Raw genomic sequence first — 22439 nt, 5'->3', positions numbered from 1 at the left:
TTTACATGCGCGTTAGCGGAACCAACGCGCGCGGAAGAGATGATACCAAAACCACCAAAACCGCCAAAACATCCGCTGGTTTGGGTTCGGTTAGTTTGGTTTAGCCGTTTAGCCTGGCGATGCTGTTGTACAGTTCGGCCGGTTTCACCGTCGACTTTCTTCGCGCCAAAGACGATTTGGTCATCAACGTGCGATCGTATGACGACGACGACAAAAAGGAGGCTTCAAAGTCCCGTAGTGAAAGATATGTGCCATTTCTTCAAGGCAACCCCACGACGAAACAACAATGCTGAAAGGTGGTTCGGGTCCGAAGTCTGACACGAGTGATTTTCTATCTTGAAAAAGTAAGCATGAGCGCTCGATGTCACCTTTTTGAAAATGAATAGAGAATTTGTAGTTACACATGTCTGCTGAGCTAATCATTATCGCTCAAACTTTTCACTGGAAATAAAAAAAGTTCGAACAACGGTGGGATTGCACGTGGGGTAAGCGAACGCCAACTGTACGACGCTGGTGAGAAATATAGTGAATCTACAATAGGAGAGGCAAATTAAACTGGTGGATGCGAAATTTGGCCCTGTCGTTTGCAGAGAGATTTTGTAGCATGCCGTTTCAGACCGTGCAACGTTAGCATGCAGGAACCTAAGCACAATCTTATTAGACGTCGGAGGTGTTGACGAAACTGTAGCACGACAATCTAACGTCATGGCTCTCTCTCTCTCTCTTTTGTTCCAGTGCTGCATTTTAAAAAATACTACCCATAATGGACCAGTCCGAGAAAGCGATCCACGAAGCTTTTGTGACAACCAAAGAAGGCTGTTCTCCTGTGGAACTCGTTCTCAGGGGTGGCATATTAATTTATAGCACCTTCCTACACTCTTCACTGGCCGATATACCCTTCATCAAATCCCTTCGAAAGAGCCTTTGGTAAGCTTTTGCTGGGATCTTCACTGTTTTGTCAATACATCACTTCTGCTGCTCTCTGCGGCATCATCCGGCCGTTTAACTTGATTCGTGGCATTTTTGCAGGTTTTCCATTAGTCTTGCTGTCATCGTTCAATGCGTGCCCTTCATGTTGACGTACACACTCCTTGTGGAATATTGGGCCTGTGTGACGTTCACAGTTGTTGCACTGGCAGTTGGCATGCGGGTGTCGCATCGCTGGTTCGTCCATTTGCCTCCTACTAAAAAACGTGCAAAAAACACCGTGGCAAAGAGGTACGTTATTCTTCTTACTGTACATATTTATCCTTGACAACTCTGGTGTCTGCTTCACTATAAGTTCACACAGCACTGGGGAGGAGCAGACGAATCTATAGGTTGTATTCACTGATGAGGCATGCATGCAGGCAACCGTGTGAGTGCACCGTCACTGGTTACGTCAAGCTCCGCGGGATGGCGGTACTTGTCCGTGCTAAGCACATGATGTGTGTTGGGTGCTTGAAGCTCTACCCCACGGCAAGGTAATGCCTTGATTTCAAACTGAATTCGATCAATAACATCTCTATTGACACCATTGTTGAGAAACGGAGCAGACAACGCATTCTGGTGGTTTCTTTTTTTTCTGCGGCGTGTGGGTCGAGCCATGTTTGTGGCACTTCAAGCATGTCCGTGGCCGTTTTTAGTGTTGCCAAGCTAACTTTTCAGTGAATACCATCTATAAAGCATGCTTCTCCACAGCCCTGCATTGTCTGTTTCGATGAGCTGGAAGCAAACAACGGCTCCTTCACGGCTAGTTTTTTGTCTGCATTGTGAGCGCCCTTACAAGCCTTGCATCTTCACCAGTGCTGCGTAGAATTGTTGAAACATGCTGCGGGATGCTGTATTTTAAGTGCATTGCTATCAGATTACATCAGTGTTGCTCAAATTTTTCTACACTAGACACTCTTCAATTGCATTATCGCTAGAAAAATTGTGCTGTTTCAAATTTTACCGCATTAGTCATTTGCTTTCCGATTTCCAGTTGCATAAAATTTGGTGTTGGTGGCACTTCAAAAAGGCGCATGGCATACTCGGGTACACCTTAAGAACAGCAATGGAAGTTGCCGCTGTGCCTGATCACTGCTGCCGGATGTTACTCCGTGCGGCATAGCATTACTGGGAATATTTTGAACATAACATGAGCCGTTTTCGTTATTTTTGGACTTAATATGCATGCCTATAAACTACTGCAGCGACAACAAACAAACTACGTGAGAAAAGGCAGATGATATTACGCCTTCATACCAATCTTTCAAAACACACGCGCCTGTTGACATCCGAGTCCGTCGCTTAGGCGAAATGATACCGTACATGAGCTATTGCCGTTCTGAACTTGTTCCCGAGTATAGTTAGTCACTGGGGTGACTAACTATACCTTCTGTCGTAGTATTTATCCAACACAGGTTCGGTTTGGAAAAGCATTCTTCCGAGTGAAGCCAAGTTGTACGTTGCTTTGAAAACAAAATACAAGTTTGGTTCATTTAAAAGACTGCTTTTTCTCGATAACAGTGATTCCAATTTTATCGCAGGCTTCAGACTAATTGTCGAGATATTAACGAAAACAGACGAAGCTGTGGGACTTCCCCAGCCACGTTCTCGCAACATCCCTGTTACGTCACAGAACCTTGTATGTGCAACTGGCTGCCGCCGATAAGACTCCAAAAAACATGATGGGGTGATGGCAGCGGGGCCTCTAGGTCCCTTTGATTGTATCATTTGAATGCTAACTTGCAGTCAACTCACTGAAAACTATTTTTGCAATGCTGGACCATATTATAACTCCGCTGCCAATATTACACTGCTGTAGCACGAAATCTGAACATTTTTTAATATTTCTTTTTTCTTTTTTTTTTTCAATTAACGAAACATCTTTCGTGGCTGCAGTGGCGCTGTGTGAGTTACCCAAGGCCACATCTTTCGAATCAAACAAAGTTGTGCTTTGTCTTGATAGCTCCCTTTAGTGGCTACAAATTAGCCACGTTGACTTGCACTGCTGTCGTTCCAGGCCCATTGCGAAGGTGGCTCCCCATGACTACCCCGGATTGACCGCAGGCCGTGCCCAGATCATCCTGTTCACCATCTTCGGCATCCTGGCTGTAGATTTCCCTACCACGCCGCGGTCGTTCGCCAAAACTGAGAAGACCGGCTTCAGCCCCATGGACATTGGCGTTGGCGCGTTTGTAGCTATTGTGGCGATAAGCTCTCGAGAGGCCAAGAACAACCTTCCTGCTAATGGGTAAGCGTGTTCGGTTCGTGTATTGTGAAGCCAAAGTTCACCTGAACACTTACTGCTGTAAAGGAACACTGAAAGGAATCGGTTAATGTCTTATTTGTAGCTGCAATGTACAGTTGTCTTAGTTCATCTGTAATGAGCGGCAGAAGAGAATATGCCATGTGGCAGGCGTCGTAGCCAGCGTATTCACATCAGCCTGGTTTGAATTGTGTTTTTATGCCATCCCAGCCTTCAGAATTTTCCCTTTACCCATTTCTTAGTTAATATCGACTCTTTGTTTGTTTAGGCACAGGTTTTATAGGTTACTCACGCTAGCACTTCACTAAATTCAACCCTGCGGAGTTACCAGTATGTTGTCATAGACAACATCGGCAAATCAGCAGGGGGGGGGGGAGAAGTGGCGGTTTTGAACGCACTTTTCTCATTGTAGATGCAAGCAAATTGGATGGAAGAACTGGGAATATGGCTTGCGCGTTCTAGACCTTAATCTGGTAATGTAATCAGACAATGTTCGCAACTCCCTTCAGTGTCTTTTTCTGGGTTACCTTGGGAGGACAGAAAATACTACCTTTAACAGGTGCTTGATGGAGCCTGGGAGCCGAAACTTCGAAACAATGTCATGCGTTATTACGAGATCATCTCAGGCAATATCTCTAAAAGTCGCTGCTACTGGGGCCAATAGTCAAAAAACAAATACCAAAATGTGTTCATCGAAAATTAGGCAGACTATTAAAACACATAACAATACCAAGAGTAATTGCATTGCAGTGTCGCAGAGGTATCTACTTGAGGTTTATACTAACTAGGCTTTGGGAGGAGGTCTTGCAGAGGATGATCGGTGGCTGGGTGCATGCCGTTAAACGAGCCATGAAGAGAAAATATTCGTGTAATTTGAAAGAACTAGGATTCAGTATCTCACTCACCTCCATTACAGCCACAAAAGATGTTTTTTTTTTAACGAAAAAAAAAGCAAGAAGTATTTAAAAACTTTCAAATTTTGCGCCACAGTGACGTGTAATACCCCTGTCACACGGGCACTTTCAATCGCGATTGAAGTGAATCGCGATCGAGTTTTCAAGCGCGCTCGACGTACTGCCGCTGCTACACGGCACGTTTCAATCGCGATTGAGAAGTTGCACGGGTTGCACTCGCGTTCGCCAGATGGCGCTAACCATGTACTTGCGGCCGGCGTCTGGTAACTTCGCGCGGTCGTAGGTATACGTAACTATGTAAATATTACCTCACGCTTATTTGGGTCAAGTTATTTGACACAATATGTGGCGTTAGTTGAAGTTGTCACATTCTGTGCCATTACTGAGCGGGGACGAGAGTATCGCCGCTTTCGTTCGATCGCGCTTGGAAGCCTCGATCGCGCTTGAGGAACCAGGATTGAGTTCGAGCGGGATCGAGCTCGATCGCGATTGAAACTGCCGTGTAGCAGGTGCCCGATCCGGATTGAGCTCGATCCGGATCGACTCAATCGCGATTGAAAGTGCCCGTGTGACAGGGGTATTATGAGCAAGAATGACGTCATACGGGCCAACCATAAAACATAATTTTCAGTGCGTTAACTGCACGCTAGCATTCAAGTGATGCGGTCAAATGGAACTAAAGGCCCCATTACAGACGTCCAGACAGGTCAGTTAGGTGGCCGCCAATCGCACAAACAAGGTACCGTGACGTCATAGAAAAGTTGCGGGAAATTGGCTAGTGGGTCGCGACTGCTTCACACGTTTTCTTTCATATCTCCGTCATTTGTTCGAAGATGGCGGTGATATTGGTATCATTGTTATCGGGACTAAGCAGTCTTTCTAATAAACCCAACCTGTAATTTGTCTTCATGGCTCCTTTAATGCGCTCAGTTGTGAGAGCTGCGACTGTGTTGCACACGTTCATCGTGGGCGCTTGCTCTTTTCTGCTAATTTCTTAAGGTATTTTTTTGTGTTGCTGAAGGGACATGGATTTCAGAAGTCATGAATGTCTTTTGACTCAAAGAGAAGCTAAAATTCGTACTGTAGACCTTCGTCTTCTAGTACTGTAGCTGCCATTGTAGATATAGACCTGTAGACCTCCTAACTTCTTCATAACCAGGAGGGGTCATTTTGTCGCTGGCTTGTGCTAGCAGAGCTGTAGCTGTAGCATTCACCAGGCTGACTTACCTCATGTCTGTATGTACAGCACAGTCCTAAGCCTTCCTGACTCTTGTTACGGTTTAAAGAACTATTATCCCCTCAAAGGGACACAAAAGTGCATTAACAGGTTGGCTTGTTGCAGTGGATTAGTGTTACAAATGCAGATGCACCGCCTGTGGCAGCAACTGTAGGAACTGCCAAAACTGTTAAAACAGGCTCTACCGCCCCAGACATTTTGGCGCGCTGCGATTTGCAATGCCACAAATAGTGAATGGTAGAACTTGTTTAGATGTTTTTTTTATGAAAAGAGGTTATACAGGCACACGGAGATGTACTCGCTGAGCAAACGTTTATATTAAAAGACAATTTCAGCTGGTAAACAGTGCCAAAAAGAGTGCGCCTCAGTACTACAGGCAGGAAGCCATGTTTGGTTCCCAGTTTCTGTCGGATGTTCTGCCTTGGTGGTACGCAGGTACAGTAAAAAGATTGATGCAAGTGGATGCGAGAGCTATAGTCCCAGCCAATATGACTGCAGAGGCTTCTGAAAATGCTTCAACTCTTCTTTCCACAGCCTGCACCACGTGTGGAAGGCGGTGCGTGGTAGCGTGGCCCTCATTATTCTGGGGTTTGTGCGACTCTACATGGTGACATCCCTCAATTACCAGAACCCCGTCCACGAGTATGGCGTCCACTGGAACTTCTTCTTCACACTAGCATGCACCAGGGTAAGAGGCTTGACTGGTTTTCTCAAGGAACACTCTGTGTTGGTTGGAAAAGAACGGGGAGGCACACTGGACGTGCTTTGCCGAGTCAAGATTTTTTTTTTTTTTTTTATGCAAAATGCTTTTAGCTCTGCTCAACCCATCTTCCAATTTTTGCATGTGTGTTGGCGCCTTTTGTGCGAATTTAAATTTTACAGTGTGTTATGAACAAATCTGCAAGGGGAGGGGATTGAACTTTAGGCCTCTCACCGTTCCTGGAGCAAGGACGACTAGGCTACGATTGCTTGGTGATAAGTAGGTGTAAATGTGTAATGAGGCTTATATAGCCTCTAGTAAGGTTCGTCAGGTATAAGGAAAACGAATTGTGGCTTGAACATTTCGCGGCAGCCGAAAACAGCGACACCTGCCAAGCTGTGCTAGCTTGTTCACAAATGGCTTGTGTCTATGCGAGGGATTGGCGAGAATTCACAAGGCCAGTCTCTCGGTAACTAGATCTGGAGAGAAGAGGAAAAAGAAGAAGAAACTTTAACGAGCAAAAATAAATTGTGGGGTGGCTTCCTAGTCCGGAAGTTCACGGGCAATCCTGGCGCTCGCCGCTCGGTCAACCAAGATAATCTGGTCATTGAGGCTCAAGCTGGATAACATGCTCTCCCACTGCTGCATTGCTGTCAAGAGAAGAAAAACCACCCTAGACAAATACTCGCGCTATCGACACTTGACAGTGTATCCATCGTTTCCCCTAACTCTTCGATGTGTCGCATCTCTTGGGTGTTCTGTTCTGCCTTCCAACCTCCAGGTTCTGACCTCGGTCATCTATGCCGCGGTTCCGATCCACCTGGACTGGCTGGTTGCCCTCGCCCTTGCCTGCAGCTACGAAGCCTGCCTGCTGTTCACTCCGCTGGCGTCTTTCTTGGACAGCGATGACAGGACGGGATTCCTGGCGGCCAACAAGGAGGGCCTGGTGTCCATTGCTGGCTACGTATCGCTCCACCTGGCAACCGCTGCCGCTGCTAGGACCTTCGGTTACAAGCCGCGGTATTCATTCCTTCATTCATTCATGCATTCTTTCATTCATTCATGTTTACTGCGTGGCCAAAGCACTGCTAGAGCTTTCACACTCATGTGCTTGTTGTAACAAGATAAAGCCAAGGAAAAAAGAAAAGGCAACAATTTGTGTGACATCTGCAAAAAAGAATGGAAAAGAGAATATCTGTACAAGGACGGTTATTTTTTTTATGAACCCTGTACGGAAGGCATTTTATTGTGCCAGGTAGATGTCTTATTTGATGTATTCGGCTTCAGCGCAATTTGCTGCTAAGGTGTCCGAGGAAGCAGGGACACTTGGCGCAAGACAACTTGAAGTCAAGGCTCTGAGCCCTTCAGACGCAGTGATGACACAAAGGCTTTGTGAGGATGTAAAGTCTGCACTCGTTACGACGAGAAAACAGTGCATAGCAGCGATAAGAGGCTTCCAACACCGAGGAAAAAAAGTAAGCAGAAATTTTAACGTGTCAAATCGTTTAGGTTTGGCCGGACATCATCTATGTGTTCTCCTATGTGATCTTGTTCTTCTTCTACTACCGTAAATAATGCACATGACCAAGATGTTCTGAACAAAGTATTTTCGTCCTTTTGTGGTTGGAGCACCACATGGCAAATGAGTATTGATTACCAAAAAACTGTTCAAATGACATTTACCAATGAAAAACAGCCGCTAAGGTTTAGTTATAGTTACAATGGGCACTACCTAAGTTCTGTGAATACATTCAAATATCTTGGTGTTACCTACAGTCAAAACCTAAAGTGGCACCGTCACATTGAAACAATTTGCGCTGGGGCAATTAGAAAACTGGGATACGTAAAACAAACATTCAAGCACTCTACCAAGGACTGCAAATTAACCGCGTGTAAATCGCTCGTCCGACCATTACTAGAGTACGCCTCTGCGGTATGGTCACCCTGTACTGCACTTGACATAAGTATGCTCCAGGGCATACAGAAAAAAGCAATGCAGTTCATTTTCGGCCGGTATGACCACAATGTTTCTCCCTCATCCCACACATGCTCATTGTCGATAGAACCTCTTGCTTTTTGACGCACACTTGATCGTATCACTCTGCTGCATAAGATTGTACACGGCCGGAGTTGCATTGAAGCACTGATTACTTTTTGTCATTCAGCACGATGAGCCACGCGCCGATCTCACCCACTCAACATTGTTCCCTTCCAGCCATTTGTAAATTGCTTTAAAGGAGCCATGAAGACAAAATACAAGTTGGGTTTATTAGAAAGACTGCTTAGTCCCGATAACAGTGATACCAATATCATCGCAATCTTCGAACAAATAACGGAGATAATAAAGAAAACGTGTTAAGCAGGCGCGACCCCCTAGCCAATTTCCCGCAACTTTTCTATGACGTCACGGAACCTTGTTTGTGCGATTGGCGGCCGCCTAACTGACCTGTCGCGACGACACATGGCTGGACGTCTGTAATGGGGCCTCTAGTTCCATTTGACCACATCACTTGAATGCTAACGTGCAGTTAATGCGCTGAAAATTATGTTTTATTGTTGGCCCGTATGGCGTCATTCTTGCTCATAACACGTCACTGTGGCGCAAAATTTGAAAGTTTTTAAATACTTCTTGCTTTTTTTTCATTAAAAAAGCATCCTTTGGGGTTGTAATGGAGCTGAGTGAGATACTGAATCCTAGTTCTTTCAAATTACACCAAGTTGTATTTTCTCTTCATGGCTCCTTTAAGCATTCCTTTTTTCCAGCCAGGGTTGAGATTTGGAACAACCTAGATGCTTCCCTGCGCGAAAAATCAATTGAACTGTTTTTGACAGAACTCCCTCACCATATTTTGTAATATGTTTTAAATGCTTTGTATGTTTCTTTGATGTTGCTTAATGTATGTTCGTTTTTCTTTCTTTTTCTGATGTACCCACTCCTGCTATGTCTCGTGTATCGAGACAGCAGTATCTGTAAATAAATAAATCAGTTTCCGCGACCATAAGGAACCAATTATTAACCTAAAAACAGTTTTATGCAGTTCTGCTTACGATATGTATAATGAATTTTTTTGGTTACGTTGAGTGTTTTTGTTGTATATGGTTATTTCAGTTATGTTTTACCTATGAGGAGTGTCGCACTGCCGACACTGATGCCATTGTATATGGGGCTGGAGCCTCTGTCAAGCTGGATTCACAGTTTATAGCTCCAGCCCCCCTCCTCTCAAAGGAAAATAAAGAATTGAATTGAATTGAATTGAATTAGATGTCTATGCTTGTGTTGTTTTCCTGTTGTCTCTCGATTTGTTTCTCTAGCAGGTGAACAATTTGTTGTCACATATATGCCATGTGTACCTGTGTGAAACTCCCTTGCTTCTCTGTTGGCAGGAATTCGATTCGCGATTGGGTGGTGACAGCGCTGCAGTGCCTCGCAGTGTCGGCTGCCAGCTTTGCAGCCACGTACGCCCTGCACACCGCAGTGGACCCGGTTTCAAGGCGCCTCGCAAACCTTCCTTACTGTCTGTGGATGGTGAGTGCGTGTACCGGTTGCACTGGAGATACGCAACATCGATAGATCATCAGTCGCAAGTTGTTATTTTTGAGCTAGCCTTGGTGTAGTAATTTCGACTGCCTTCATCCGCTTGTTGCGACTGCTAGAAAAGCGCCTGTTACCCAGCGCTTCATCTTCGGGCACAAGAATTTTTTGTGCAATCTGTGGGAACACCACAAGGCTGAGTCCATTGTGCCTGCTTTTGAAGGCTACTGTAGGAAGGAGCTGCGAGCCTTTTTACGTAGAGATATTGAGCGGAACATTTATACAACTGAATTACCGTATTTGCACGATTCCAACGTGCATCCCTTTTTTTGCTAAAATTAGCTGTCAAATTTGCGTGCACGTTACAGTCGGGCTGAAAGCCAAAATCGGCTTTAAAGCAGCCTGCAGCATTGCAATGGGCACAAACTCCTCCCAAAATACAATTCTAAATCTGTCGGGTAGAATCATCGTGAAGTAATTTTTTTTCGAATTTTCCTACGTAAACGTACCTGCACATTACAACCAAATACGGTACCCATAAAAACGAAAGTTAACGAAATGTACCAGCTTAGGCACATGTGCAATCGAGCCAGCTTGCAATAGAAGGCTTGCTTTACCTGATGTATAAGAGCATCATAACGGAGGTTAGCACTTCAAGAAACAAGACACACAACAGAAAACGAACAGGACGGGCAATGTATAAGAGGTTTAGCTGAATAGCCTGCAGGAAGTTTTAAAAGCCACCATTTTTTTTATCGCCGTGTACTGTCCGTGAGTTCACACTTTTTTGGTCCCTCCAAAATTGAAATTTCTGGCATTTTGAGAGGGGTGGAACAGAAGACGCCCCCAGCTCTGCAATCGAATTCCGGCTACCAATAATTATTTTTCTATTGCAAGGTGCGCACCATAGAGTGTAACAGTATTAATATATACTAGAGGGAAAACTGTCGTGTGCCACCATTGGAGCTGTCATATGACAGTGTTTTTTGAAGTGTGGCGTTGAGGAATAAAATTCGCACAAAAAACAATGGATTTTATCCTGGTGTATTTAAAATCAAAATGGCAGCTACTGGACTGTTTGAAACTTTAGTCTATAAGCCTCACACTCAGTAGAAATGTGTGACATTGTACTTTCTATTTGCCAGGTGGTGAGTAAAGCTAAATGTATGTTAATGCATCGGTGAGGAATATACGCACGTGCTAGTACATTAATTGTATTTTTGTGTTATCTTACAGTTATCACTCGGAATGTTTGGCGTACCTCTCGCCACAGCAGTCAGCCTAGTCGAAGTGGCATTGATGCCCGCGGATGCACAAGTTGACTACAACCTGTTTGCCATCACGCGCGCTGACAAGTGCCCCCACGACGTCGACCTTTTGTGGAAGAGCATCAACTACAATGGAATGGCCGTGTTCCTACTGGCGAACATATTGACAGGGCTTGTGAACATCTTCTTTCATCCGAGGACTGCCAGTGACTTCGTGTGCTTTGCTACACTTGTCGGGTACATCTACGTGATCAGCATCTTCGCTGTCTTCTTGCATCGCAAGAGGATCAAGTTGAAGTTGCCATTCACGTGACTGCTTCTGCGTGGTGCCAAGATAAATGCCGTTTGTTTCCTTCATTTTGCTGCCTGCCTGCTGCAAAGCTTCCATCGGGCTGCACGCCTTTTAAAGGGACCCTGCAACACTTTTTTCAACTTTTCTCGAAATCTTGCATGCTTCCAGAATGTGATCAACCAACACACCCATTACTTAGATTAGGGAGTTGCAAAGTACTTCAGCCAAAAATTACCGCTCTATGCCCATCAGATAACTTAGAAAGTTGCTCAAAAGATTTTTCTCTCCTTCCCAGTCTTGGCGTTCTTCGGACGACGGAACTACGCCATCACGGCAGTGTAGCGGCTATTGCCCGGCCTTGCTTCTGTTGCAGCAGTGATCGCATTTGATAGCAACTTTAAAAAGAAAGCCACAAAAGCGAAGCAGAAACGCAAAACGCATCAGCTGTGACGAAGAAATCATGCAGTGCCGCTCTGTGCTGGTGATAACTACAGCTTTCGCAGTGCTTCCACATGTGAAGGAAAGAGTGAAAGCGTTGTGTAGAGCCCCTTGAAGGTTTTGCACCCCGCAAACATTACCGCCTATTTCACCTAATGTTCATTGCAAGGTTGGGACACATACAATCCACTACTCAGTCGAGTTTTGCACTTCTTGCTGCGGAATATGTGCTCTACTTGAGAGGGAGGATATGCTTGTAAGAAATCAGGACAGACGAATTGATGAGCCTCGCTATGCAGTTGGATAGCTACCCTCCTCCCATTTCTTCCCCCCCCCCCCTTTTTTTTTCTCTTATCTTGGGAAGGTATGCCGTAAACCATGCAGTAAACCCACTAAATGTCCGTGTAGTGCCCATTTAGATCTGGCTCTTGAACTGTGAGAACGACAGCTAAATCACAAGACAAGAACAAAAAAAAGTACAGAATTTGCTTGCGATAACCTTAAACTCGTACGTCTAGGTTAGCCGAGACGCGAGTCTTTCGCATTTAATTTAGTACTGAGACGAAATTTCAGAGTTGAGATAACTCTGTAAAAAGTTTCCTCTGTATATGGTGATAACTCCCTGGAAGTTTCAACTGTAACCGTTCAGTGTAACATGTTTTAAATCAATTTTAATCTTTGTGAGCACGAGGAAGCTCAGAACGGATACCCTTTTGACATCATCAGCATGATGCATTGAGTGCGATGCACCAAACTGCCGACGTCAGGGCTCTTGTGATGTAGCTAAAACACTAGCTACTGTTGGCATGGGCTGCTCTGCCTTGTTCAACGTGTCACAGTTTTTGGAACTGACGTGATTCTGCCTGGGCACATGCAACCATATATGAAGAAATTACATCAGAAACTCCAAGCGTACAATCACGGCCAATTGGGTGCGGGGTGAGGCATCCAGGCGTCCGTGGTTGCTCACAAAGAGTTTCATGCAATAATACCTAGAGAGGAATCTGGCACTGCGATCGTCTGCTGCCATAGACGTGATGGGTAGAAGTGGATTCGGATTGTCTTTTGATGGCTTGCGGAAAGTATTATGGATTAGATCATGCAGTCAGTTTTGTTTTCGTCGTAATCTTGTAAGAACGCCTATGCCTAAGCATTGTGTTGGGAAAAAGCATTCTGAAATACATTTCTCTTTGAACTGAATGTCACAAGCACGCTCTGCTGAGAGGAAAAGTTCTCTTAAAACAGCCTCTTTTAATTTTCAAGCAACCTTTGTGAAACTTGTCAGTCTTGCTGCTTTTCTCCCACTGATTTCAGATATGCCATTCTTTTCTCAGTAGGTCAATTAGTTCCCAAGATAATTAGCACTAATTAGCCATTTTTAGTCAAGCAATAGACAAAACAGTGTTGGTCATAAAACTGTAATCTTTATATTTTCCAATACTATGAACCCTGGTGAGTGCAATAATCGAAGCAGTTTTTTGATGCATCGCTTGGAACTAATTTTACAGTTCATTAAACTTTGGTAGCACCAGTGACAAGGAGCCGTTTTGAGTGCCCATTTCAAACGCCAAAGTTTAACCGTTTAATGTCCCCTTAACCAAAGTCGGGCAAGTTATCAATTAATTGCCGACAGAGCGAGCACGAAAACACAAATAATGGGGCTGTATGTGGAGAATTCACCTGCGAATTAGCCAGAGCAATGTATTTCCGAAGCTGACGCAAATTGTGAATTGCTTGGGACAGCCACAGTTTTCATGCAAACGCCGGCTCCTACGGCGTAGACTGGCCAAACCGGTGAACAATAGAAACACGGCTAGATGAATGTCACGGGTTCAGCCTGAAATAACTTCTCCAAATGTCAGCGGTTTCTTGTGTCTGAAAACATAGTATTCTTCCCAACAGACTTGTGCTTACTGATAACAGTGCTAGATCAGAAATGAGAAGCTAAATTGATTTTGAAACAAGATACATTTCTTTGATTTGATAACCCAGGAAAATTCTTCTCTTCAATAGGAGACCAACATGGGTTGGGGATACAGAACTAAAATAAGCTGCAAAAAGAAAGGAATCAAGTAAAGAAACCCAGAGTCAGCGCAAGGAATCAAACATCACTCTCCCGTGTTGCAGGCAGGATGGTAGTAGACTAACAAAAACTGTTTGCACTGGAACAAGGTTTAGCTTTATTGCCAACATGGAACAGCACAGCAGATAAAGCCAATGCGGAGTACAGGAGGTGAAACAAACTGTATCTGTCACTGGGTATACAACCAACAAACCTAGCGAACTAAATGACATAAAACAGCTAAACTATGACATGTCTGGCATATGTTGTCAGAGTAGGGAACAAACAAATACTAATAAGCAACACAAACAGAATATTCCACTGAACTACACAAATTCATGAACCCTACAAAACCAGTAAACTTAGAAACAGGAGCAGCAAACTGTTAGACGTCCTGCATATGCCATAGTGGTTAATTAAGAAATAGATGAAACTATTTCACAAGTAAACTGAACATTCACAGGTAAAACAGTATGTGTAACTGGTTTATAAAACCAAATAAATATAACACGAAAGCAATGAACAAGCACACATCGGATGCCTGACGTAGTAATGAGCAAACAAATAAATGAACGAAATTATTTCACAAGTAAAATAAACGAACAGTACATGTAATTGGTTTGTAAAACGAACGAACTACAGAATGCAAGCAATAAATTATTGCTCGTGTAGCATGTGTCATAACGAACAAATAAACAAAACTATTTCACAGGTAAAATGAATGAACAGTACATGTAATTGGTTTCGGTGAACTATGGAACAAAATAAATAAACTATTACACGTCTGACATGTGTCATAGTGGTAAACAAATGCAAATAAATGACACCAGTAAGCAGGATAAGCCACAGGTTCATAAAACCAGTAATACCCATGAACTACGACAAAACGTAGTACGTGTGCACCTTTAGCAGTGCACACAATGACAAGGCTAAAAACAGGTGAAAGCACCGAACGCTGCGTCCCTTCTTGCTTTGCCTTTTTCTTTGTCCTGACCTTTTGTGTACGCTTTAAGATGTGCGACAGACTACGAAATGTCATGGATATTTTGTGGTATGACGGAGCAAAGACAAACCAATAACGAAAACAAACCCTTCAGCAGCAGCAACTCTTGGTATCTCTGCTGAGCGTTCATTTTTTAACTTTTAAAGTCCCCAAAGCGTGGGTGTTGTCATTGGATGAGCTGGAATAACAAATCGGTACTAAAACCCAGGTCCACACTGATAAAGCTGTACTCTGCTGCTTCCAGACATGTGCAAGGTACTGATGTCTGCTTCTTTCCTCCAAGAGCTCGTGGGTGTTACCAGTGCATAGCTGCGGGTAAATCAACTTTGAGTGAGCGATAGCACTTTTCGTCCAGGTTGAGGGAATGTGACATATTTAGAAAGCGACTACAAATTCAGCTGAAGGCCAGGCATACTTACCAGTGTCTCAGTTTAGAATCTTTCATTGCGCACCTGCAAAAACAAAGGCAGGTATTCACAAAATTCATCTACTTGCTGCTACTACTTTGCCAAGCAGTATTCTATATTATATTTTCTGAAAGTGACAAGCAAGCGTATTGGTTTGTTAGTACAGCTTCAATAGACAAATATAAATCCGAATGGTATGAAGCGGAGTGATAGCGCTTCTTCTAGAAACATTACATATTACGGACACATACGTTCCGCTACGGCTGTCAGTGACTGGGAGAAGCGCTTTGCAGACAATCATTGTGGATTTGTTTCACACAGCTTCACTCATACATATCGCTTCTATGTAACCACATCATTTGCGTGTATATTCATGCGTACATAATTCACGAAACCATGCGGTGTTAACCGTAAGAATTTTGAGGAAAGCTTTAGATTTCTGTCTGCCCCAACTGCACTTTGACGATTTGTGTTGCGCTATCTCCGGCTACAAATGAGTGCTCAGCAGACCGAACAAGGCATAGAGCAATGCTGTTATTACATATGCTCACATTTTCGCACGCAATCAGCAAACAGCAAAAATATACAGAAAGCTCACCGGTATCGATGGATTGAAGTAAGCCCTCGAACCTACGATCGAAACCCTTTTTTACTTTTTCTGTTCGATGCACAGAGCATGCTGCTGACAAAGGAGGGATGGACGCATGCTTACGGGCTCCGACGTCGACTGGAGTGGCGTGTGGTGCCATGCCTGTGCTGTAACTGAAATATCGGCAAACATTGGAGGGGAGAATGTTGTCTTGTTTTTGCTCTTTGTAAGCTGCTCTTTCCTGCGTTTGTATACACACTCACCGCGATGCAGCGGTGCTTGGGGTGTTGAAGATGCTGGACATTGACAGTGACATTCCAGGCTGTAGGGGTGACCTGCACGTGTTCCGGACATAAACCGATCAGTTGGGGTAGGTAGGGGTGGGGGGAGAGGAATTTATTACCTCGCATGGTGGTTTATTGCCTAAACTGCTTGCCCATTGAGAAAAAAAAAGCGGAAAGGTTTAACCTGCTCGCTAATAAGTGTACATTGGTGCCATTTGTGAAGCCTTATCCGTGGGATGTCCCTTCCTTGGGGACTTAAAGGAGCCATGAAGAGAAAACACAAGTTTGGTTCATTCAAAAGATTGTCTCGTTAGAATCATACTGACACCACTTTTAACGTAAACTTCGCTCAAATAAGCTACATAATTAGTAAAAACGGGAATGGTCATGCGACCCACCAGCTCATTTCCCGCAACAGAACCTATGTCGTCAAATGAGCTAAGCTCTGCGATTGGCGGAGGCTGGCAGAAGCAGACGCAAATTAGGTAGAACTTACAAACTAGACGAACGAGCGATTTGCGCTTAAATTTAGGGCACATTCTTTACAAAGCAATAAGAATGATGGGACAAACAGTGGAAGTTACGAAAGCACATGTAAACATAGAAGTACTGATGCGTTCTGCTGTTCGTACTGCGCACAGCATGCTTGGTTTCGCTGCACAGCACTACGGGGCTTGGGGTTGTCTCAGACGACACTGGCCGATTGACGCAAGCAACGGTGTCTTACGTGACCCCATTTGTCGAGCGAGCACTGTTTCAGGGAACGAATATTTTCTCCCAGAACAAAAACAAGCCAGGTTTAAATGCGGGCAAAAACAAACCAAACGCTTGCCACGGTATGGTGGCGCCATCTAGGTTACGGAACGTAAAGAAACGCGGGAACAAACCAACACCGCTGTACAGGGTGGAGACAACCTTAAACGGTCCCGTGCCGCCGCAATTGGGCCAACGGGCTCAACGCGTTATTCTTTTCGTTTCCCACGAGACCTAGCAACGCGAAACAGACAATATGATTCAAACTTCTTCAGTAAACCGCGTTGCGGCGATAATTTTAGCGCGGTTTTGACACAATGACTTGCTTCGGCGGCGAGCGAGCAACCGAAAATGGCGGCGCCAGCGTATACGTGTCTCTACCCTGTACGGCGGATGCGTGAATGAAGGTATTCTAGGCTGCAGAGCGGTCGGTTTCAGTGATGTCACTTGGGACCACGAAAACGCACGATTGAGCGGGAAAATCAAAATTTTAACCTAAATTGTTTAATTTCTCAGTGAATAAAGCACCGTTTGTATCCGAACAAGCGCTGGGGGCACTATAAAACACGAAATCTTTCGAATAAAACCAACTTGCATTTTCTCTTCATGGCTCCTTTAAGAAACATTGGCAGGAATAAGCTGGATAAAAAGGGAATTTCTTTGCACAAGGCTACGTCATAATTATGGTGTTTGTAACCACCGACCCTGTGCAGTGCTTAACCTCTCTGGCAGTGAGACAAATTGGGTTGGAAAGATATTGGTTTGCAGCTGGCTTTATTGGGTTTCTCAGCGAGCTCTTTCATTTTGTCTCTTGGGATAATGCAGCTGGCTTGAGTTTTCTCATGGTTGATTGGTTTGGCCTGCTATCGCTCCGTGGTCAGATAATTTGTTCTTAAAACGCGCACTAAGTCATTGCCCTAAAGTGGTCGCAACACGTGTCTATCTGGTGGTATTTATGATGCAATAAATTACTAATATCGTGCATCAAAAGACTAAACCTCGAAGAGTGCAGTGGGATAGCGGTAGCCCAGCTGTCGCAATAGGTGGCTAAAACTGAGATTTTGAGAAAATCGGCTCGAGGCGTAAAATCTGCAGACACAAATGACAAAAACAGATTGAAAAAGCTGTTCTATTTGTTCTGAACGGCATGCCTGCAGGTGTTAAGGATCCCAGCAATTTAGTGTGCATTTTGTTTCTCGTATTCTTGCATTTCGTTTTGTTTTCGTTTCTCTCAGCTCCAACGGTCGCACATCGCATATAGTTCGCATATCTGGCTGGTAGTCCATTACCCTCAACATCAGAACTGTGTGAATAAGCCGAATGTGCAAGTTGTGAAGCATTTACATTGCATAAGCCCTTTGTACAGTTTCCATTGCTTCCGTTGCAAATTCATGCTTCAAGACCGCTTATATAACAAGAATATCCCATGCAACAAACAGCAGTCATTGTGAAGCAGCGACGCTTGAAGAGTCGCAACAAAGGAATCGGTCTTCTTACCTGCGCCGCCCAGAAGCAGGCGAGAAACCTGGAAAAAAAAAGAGAGAACATAGGGTGGTGTGTAATACTGTTTTGGGAACAAATAAATGACCAAGGTCCTTGCAAGGCAGCTGAACAGTGGAGAAAACGCAATGGCCTTATTGCCACCACTGTTTTATTGAGGCCGAAGGTTGCACTGGATAACAATAACAATACTTTATTTCAACCCAGGAGGGCTGGGGTGTGCTGGAAAGGCCAAAGGCCCATACCGAAAGGCCTTAGCTCATGTAGTGAGTGGAACTGCGCTTGACGGCGTTATTAGGTTCATTGTTAGGCCTACCGTCATCAGTTGAAATTTGCGATCATACAGCACTGCTCCAACAGCCAGTGCACAAGCAATTTCGAACGTTGGCATACACGCCAACCTGTAATGTTGTCAACTGGTATCCCGCAACTTGGTGTACGCTGAGTTTGACGTTGCTTGGTGCATTGGTGCACCGTAAAACTCGGTGTTACGACTGCGTAGCATTAATAGGCCTAGCAAGGACAACTGGCCACCTAGGCTCTCGGTGAGAGTGACGGAGAGAAAAAAAAAATACACAAAGAGAAAAAGATCGTGATAATGACAGTTAACTGTAATCATATGCATGATGATTACAAAACGTTTATAAACTCAGCGAGATTTGGGTGGCATATAGTTTACTTGTTTCCTTGGCTCTTTCAGTGGCTATCACAATATTCACTTTTTCTTGAAATGAGTTTGTAGCCTCGAGAACATTTTTGTGTTGACACCGCGCTGCATATTCTCCCACCGCGTTTGTGCTTAACTAGCCAATTGTTGTCAATTAACCTGTCATGCATTTGAATGACTCCAGCTCCCCATGTGGACACACACACAAAGAAAAGAGGGGGGGAGGTTAGAGGGGTGGTGTCCTCTCACGTTGGTACACCGGTGTCATGAGTGTCACGTTGCCATGGTTCCCACGCTGGCTGCCGCTGCTGGACCGAGACAGGCCCTGCAGATATGTCCACAACCTCATCAGACGCTGGCTTGGCAAGTCTGCACACAAGCTGCTTATAGGTGCTGCAGCGAACGCTTGGAAAGACTGGAGTGCACGAAATCCACGCTTGTGTTGTGTCCGGCCTCGCGCACTCTCTGGCTGGTAGTCCGTTTGCTTTACACACAAATGCCTACAAAACTTGAAGGGCTAAAGTAATGTGCAGCTGCAGTTGACGATATGTCGTATAAGCATAAGTCGTATAAGTATAAGCAGTTGACAATATGTCGTATAGGTATGAGCAGTTGACAGTGTCGTATAAGCGTGTCATGTAAGTATAAGCAGTTGACAATATGTCGTATAAGCGTAAGTCGTATAAGTATGAGCAGTTAAAAAATGTCGTATAAGCATAAGTCATATATAAGTATAAGCAGTTGACAATAAGTCGTATAAGTGTAAGCACTTGACAACATGTCGTATAAGCATACATCAGTACCTGACAGTGGGCGGCAATAGAAACTGCGCGAAGGTTACTCATATTGTAGCCTCAAGCCACTCTACAGTCACATGTTGCTGCAGACTCACCATGGTCGCAACCATAGCAGTGGCACGTCGGCTTGGAGTGGGCCTGTGGAACAAAGAAGAAAGGATGGGGATCACTCTCATGTGACGGATCACATCTGCTCCTGTGAGCCCAAGAACGGTTGCAGCCGAGCGGTATTCGAGCGGAGAGCATTACTTCTTGTCAGTAGATTTGGCATGAGCATATAGGGATGTCCCTCATGGGGAACGCAACCTTAGTAACCTCTATCGCTGCCTTTACCCTCTTAATGCTGCAAGGCACTCGTGGACAAGGCAAACTGAGCTCCGATGAACCCAGTCGAGATGGTGCTTTGCTTCCTATGACTGTGGCTGCAGCAGGATATGCGCAACAACCAGCAGACACTTACTCCGAGCTGGTGGCCCTGTGCTTCTTCTGGCTCACGGGGGTCGGCATGCTGAACACTGCACAGGAGAGGAGAGAACCAGCGATGCTTTGATGGATCAGGTTTGCGTAATCTGAATGGGAGCACTCGAAGCTCTGCTGCTGCCGCGGCTAGCTTTGGTCACGTGGTCCTGAGCTGGCGCCACGTTCCTTTGACCGGAGCCGCACACTAGTTTGGACTACTGCCGCACGCCCCCTCACCTCCGCTGGACGAAGAGTCCTGGCGCGAAGGCGGGAACACGCCGGTCTCCCCGAACGCCGGCGGTTTGCGGTAGTCGCGGGTCAGGAAGCCGGGCGACGCGCCCACGTGTCTGGCCGCGTTGCTGCTTGAGGGGAGAAAAGGGGGCATGTGTGCGCTTTCAAAGGCTCTGCAACTTCCCACTCCAACAAAAAATTGGCGTAGCTTGCACTCGTGGTGCGAGGCTGGAGAAACAGCAAAGCTGGCGGCCCCTCTCCCTTCGTCGGAGACCCGGCTGTTGTTCCTGATTTCCGAACTTAACGCTTAAAGTTCTCCATGACTGGCAGGCCCGGATCATTTCGTTCGCAGCCTTTCGCATCTCTCCCAAGGTGAACCACTTTAGCACGAGCTAGAACCCGCGGCAACCGGCTACAGGCGCGAACGCACGTGAACTGGCGAGAAGAAGAGCGCGCCTGCAGTGATGACGCCACGAACGCTGGGCAGAGTGTTTCTCGAAAGTCGCTGGCCGACACCGGGCGCTCCTCGCGAGGCGCACGTGCGCTCGGTGTTTTTTTTTCTTGGTATTTTTCGCGGGCTCCTCACGTGGAGCAAGCCCACGCGCAGTCTGGAAGATGCCGGGCGCTCCTCGCGAGGCGCGCAGGCTCACGTACGTGTGCTCGGTTGGGCTGAGTTTTCTGGTAACGCTGGACGGCGTAACTAAAAGCTTAAATAAATAAATAAAGCTTAAACAAGCATCTAAACAATGGGCCGCGCCATCGTGGCGCCGCATGGCGTATGCTTCCCGGTCGTCTTGAAGCCTACGAGACGTGGGTTCAGATCTTTCAATGGGAAACATCGCACGCACGCAAACAGACGTGCCAGATCTTTACTCGTAAAATGTAGTTAAAACTTGCCCTGCTTTCATGTGTCGAAGCAAATAATGTTTTGCGCAAGAGAAGGCATTGACAAGAGCCAAGAGCTACCATATGCAGCTCCTTTTAATGTCCGCTTCTACCTTCATCGTTGTCCTTATTGTGCGCGCCGCGCCCCGCTCATGAATTTGATATATCGGTTCTGCTTCATTACGAAGCCATTCTGCGACCAGCGCCAAAGCTAACAGGAAGGGACGCGGGAAAACAACTAGCACTAGCGCTCTCCTGCAGCCTTCTTGATCTCCAACCAGTCCCGCGGGTCACACGACGAAGACAAGGACAGCGCATCACCAGTGCAAGCGAAAGCTTTGTCAGTGGGTTCGATGGTGACCTGTCAAAAAACTAATTCATTTCCTCACAGCCATGGCTGCAGTTTGGCCGACCAAAAAACTCTGAGATCTCTGGACACACGGCGCGTGCGGGAAACCGGGATCCCATTTCGCCAAAACGCGGTTACTTGAAAATCGCGAAAAGGGAACGGTTCCATGGATAAAACGATGCACGCATCGATCATGATCGAAGAAGCAGTATTTTATCTCAAAAACAACGTATCCGGTATACATGTAGATTGTTATGGTAGACGCGTTTAATTCGCTTAGTGCGCGAGAAATGGTCGCATGGGTTCGTTCGAATTCGTTTGCGATTTGGGTCTTTGAACGTTGGGCGATTGATTGGACGCACTCTTTAGGTTCTTTCAACTTTGTTAAGGAAGGGATTTTTTTATGGTAAGCAGGATAGCTAGCTTACGGTCTTCCGTAAAGCGCATTGATAAAAATAAAATCCACGCCGTTCGTGGTTTTTCCACGCCGGCTGTGATCAGGCGATGCTTGGACGAACTCTTTCTTACCCGGGCTTTTGTTGGTGCTTGGCCAGCTCATTTTTGAGCGCAGCGACTTCCTTGCGCAGGCTCTCAGCTTGTCTGGAAGAGATTGCACGCGGTTGGCGGTCAAGGCGGGATCCTACGTTGTGATCAGTTATCCCAATGATCCAACACGAAGCGCCGTGTGGCACAAAATGGCAGGAAGGTCAGGGCGAGGACTCGATCGCCGAAACGCATGGCCTTCATCCCCCTGGCCAGTATCTTGAGACCAGAAATTTCTTCTAACAGGTTTCGCTCCATAACCGGAGCGTCGATTGCGCTGTGCATTACAACCTGCCG

At 45.6% G+C, this 22439-nt stretch overlaps 2 protein-coding genes across 3 annotated transcripts in view; one reads left to right on the top strand and one right to left on the bottom strand.

Annotated features, from left to right (window-relative positions):
• The first annotated feature begins 45 nt into the window (after positions 1-45).
• On the top strand, positions 46-11240 carry LOC144162696 (glucosaminyl-phosphatidylinositol-acyltransferase PIGW-like). Its single transcript, XM_077693334.1, has 8 exons — positions 46-344; positions 736-927; positions 1030-1218; positions 2987-3217; positions 5918-6071; positions 6865-7103; positions 9468-9609; positions 10852-11240. The coding sequence occupies exons 2-8, from the start codon at positions 764-766 to the stop codon at positions 11194-11196; spliced, it is 1464 nt and encodes a 487-aa protein (XP_077549460.1). The 5' UTR covers positions 46-344; positions 736-763; the 3' UTR covers positions 11197-11240.
• A 2698-nt stretch (positions 11241-13938) lies between these two features.
• LOC144162701 (uncharacterized) overlaps positions 13939-22439 on the bottom strand; it is a 30680-nt gene continuing 22179 nt past the window's right edge. Inside the window, exons 5-15 of one of the 2 annotated variants that reach the window (XM_077693340.1) lie at positions 22128-22199; positions 20372-20493; positions 20136-20190; positions 19771-19813; positions 19128-19203; positions 18209-18236; positions 15938-16009; positions 15798-15847; positions 15684-15715; positions 15098-15130; positions 13939-14987 (exon numbers count right to left, since the gene is read on the bottom strand). In XM_077693340.1, the coding sequence (XP_077549466.1) occupies positions 15110-15130; positions 15684-15715; positions 15798-15847; positions 15938-16009; positions 18209-18236; positions 19128-19203; positions 19771-19813; positions 20136-20182 (369 nt within the window). In that variant the 5' untranslated portion in view covers positions 20183-20190; positions 20372-20493; positions 22128-22199 and the 3' untranslated portion in view covers positions 13939-14987; positions 15098-15109. Of the gene's footprint in view, positions 14988-15097; positions 15131-15683; positions 15848-15937; positions 16010-18208; positions 18237-19127; positions 19204-19770; positions 19814-20135; positions 20191-20371; positions 20494-22127; positions 22200-22439 lie in introns of both variants that reach the window. The other variant, XM_077693339.1, reaches the window with a different exon arrangement.

This window comes from Haemaphysalis longicornis, unplaced genomic scaffold, assembly GCF_048455015.1.
Source record: "Haemaphysalis longicornis isolate Haplotype H1 unplaced genomic scaffold, Haemaphysalis longicornis Haplotype H1 scaffold_12, whole genome shotgun sequence".
Taxonomy (NCBI): Eukaryota; Metazoa; Arthropoda; class Arachnida; order Ixodida; family Ixodidae; genus Haemaphysalis; species Haemaphysalis longicornis.
The sequence above is the reverse complement of the archived record's forward strand: the minus strand, read 5'-3'. Positions and strand labels throughout refer to the sequence as shown.

What these genes read in the sequence shown, in the direction of transcription:
- LOC144162696 (XM_077693334.1), top strand. Translation starts at nt 764, where the DNA reads ATGGACCAGTCCGAGAAAGCGATCCACGAAGCTTTTGTGACAACCAAA. An exon ending in AAAAACACCGTGGCAAAGAG is followed by an intron (nt 1,219 to 2,986) that starts GTACGTTATTCT and finishes CTGTCGTTCCAG; the next exon opens with GCCCATTGCGAAGGTGGCTC. An exon ending in ACCTTCGGTTACAAGCCGCG is followed by an intron (nt 7,104 to 9,467) that starts GTATTCATTCCT and finishes CTCTGTTGGCAG; the next exon opens with GAATTCGATTCGCGATTGGG.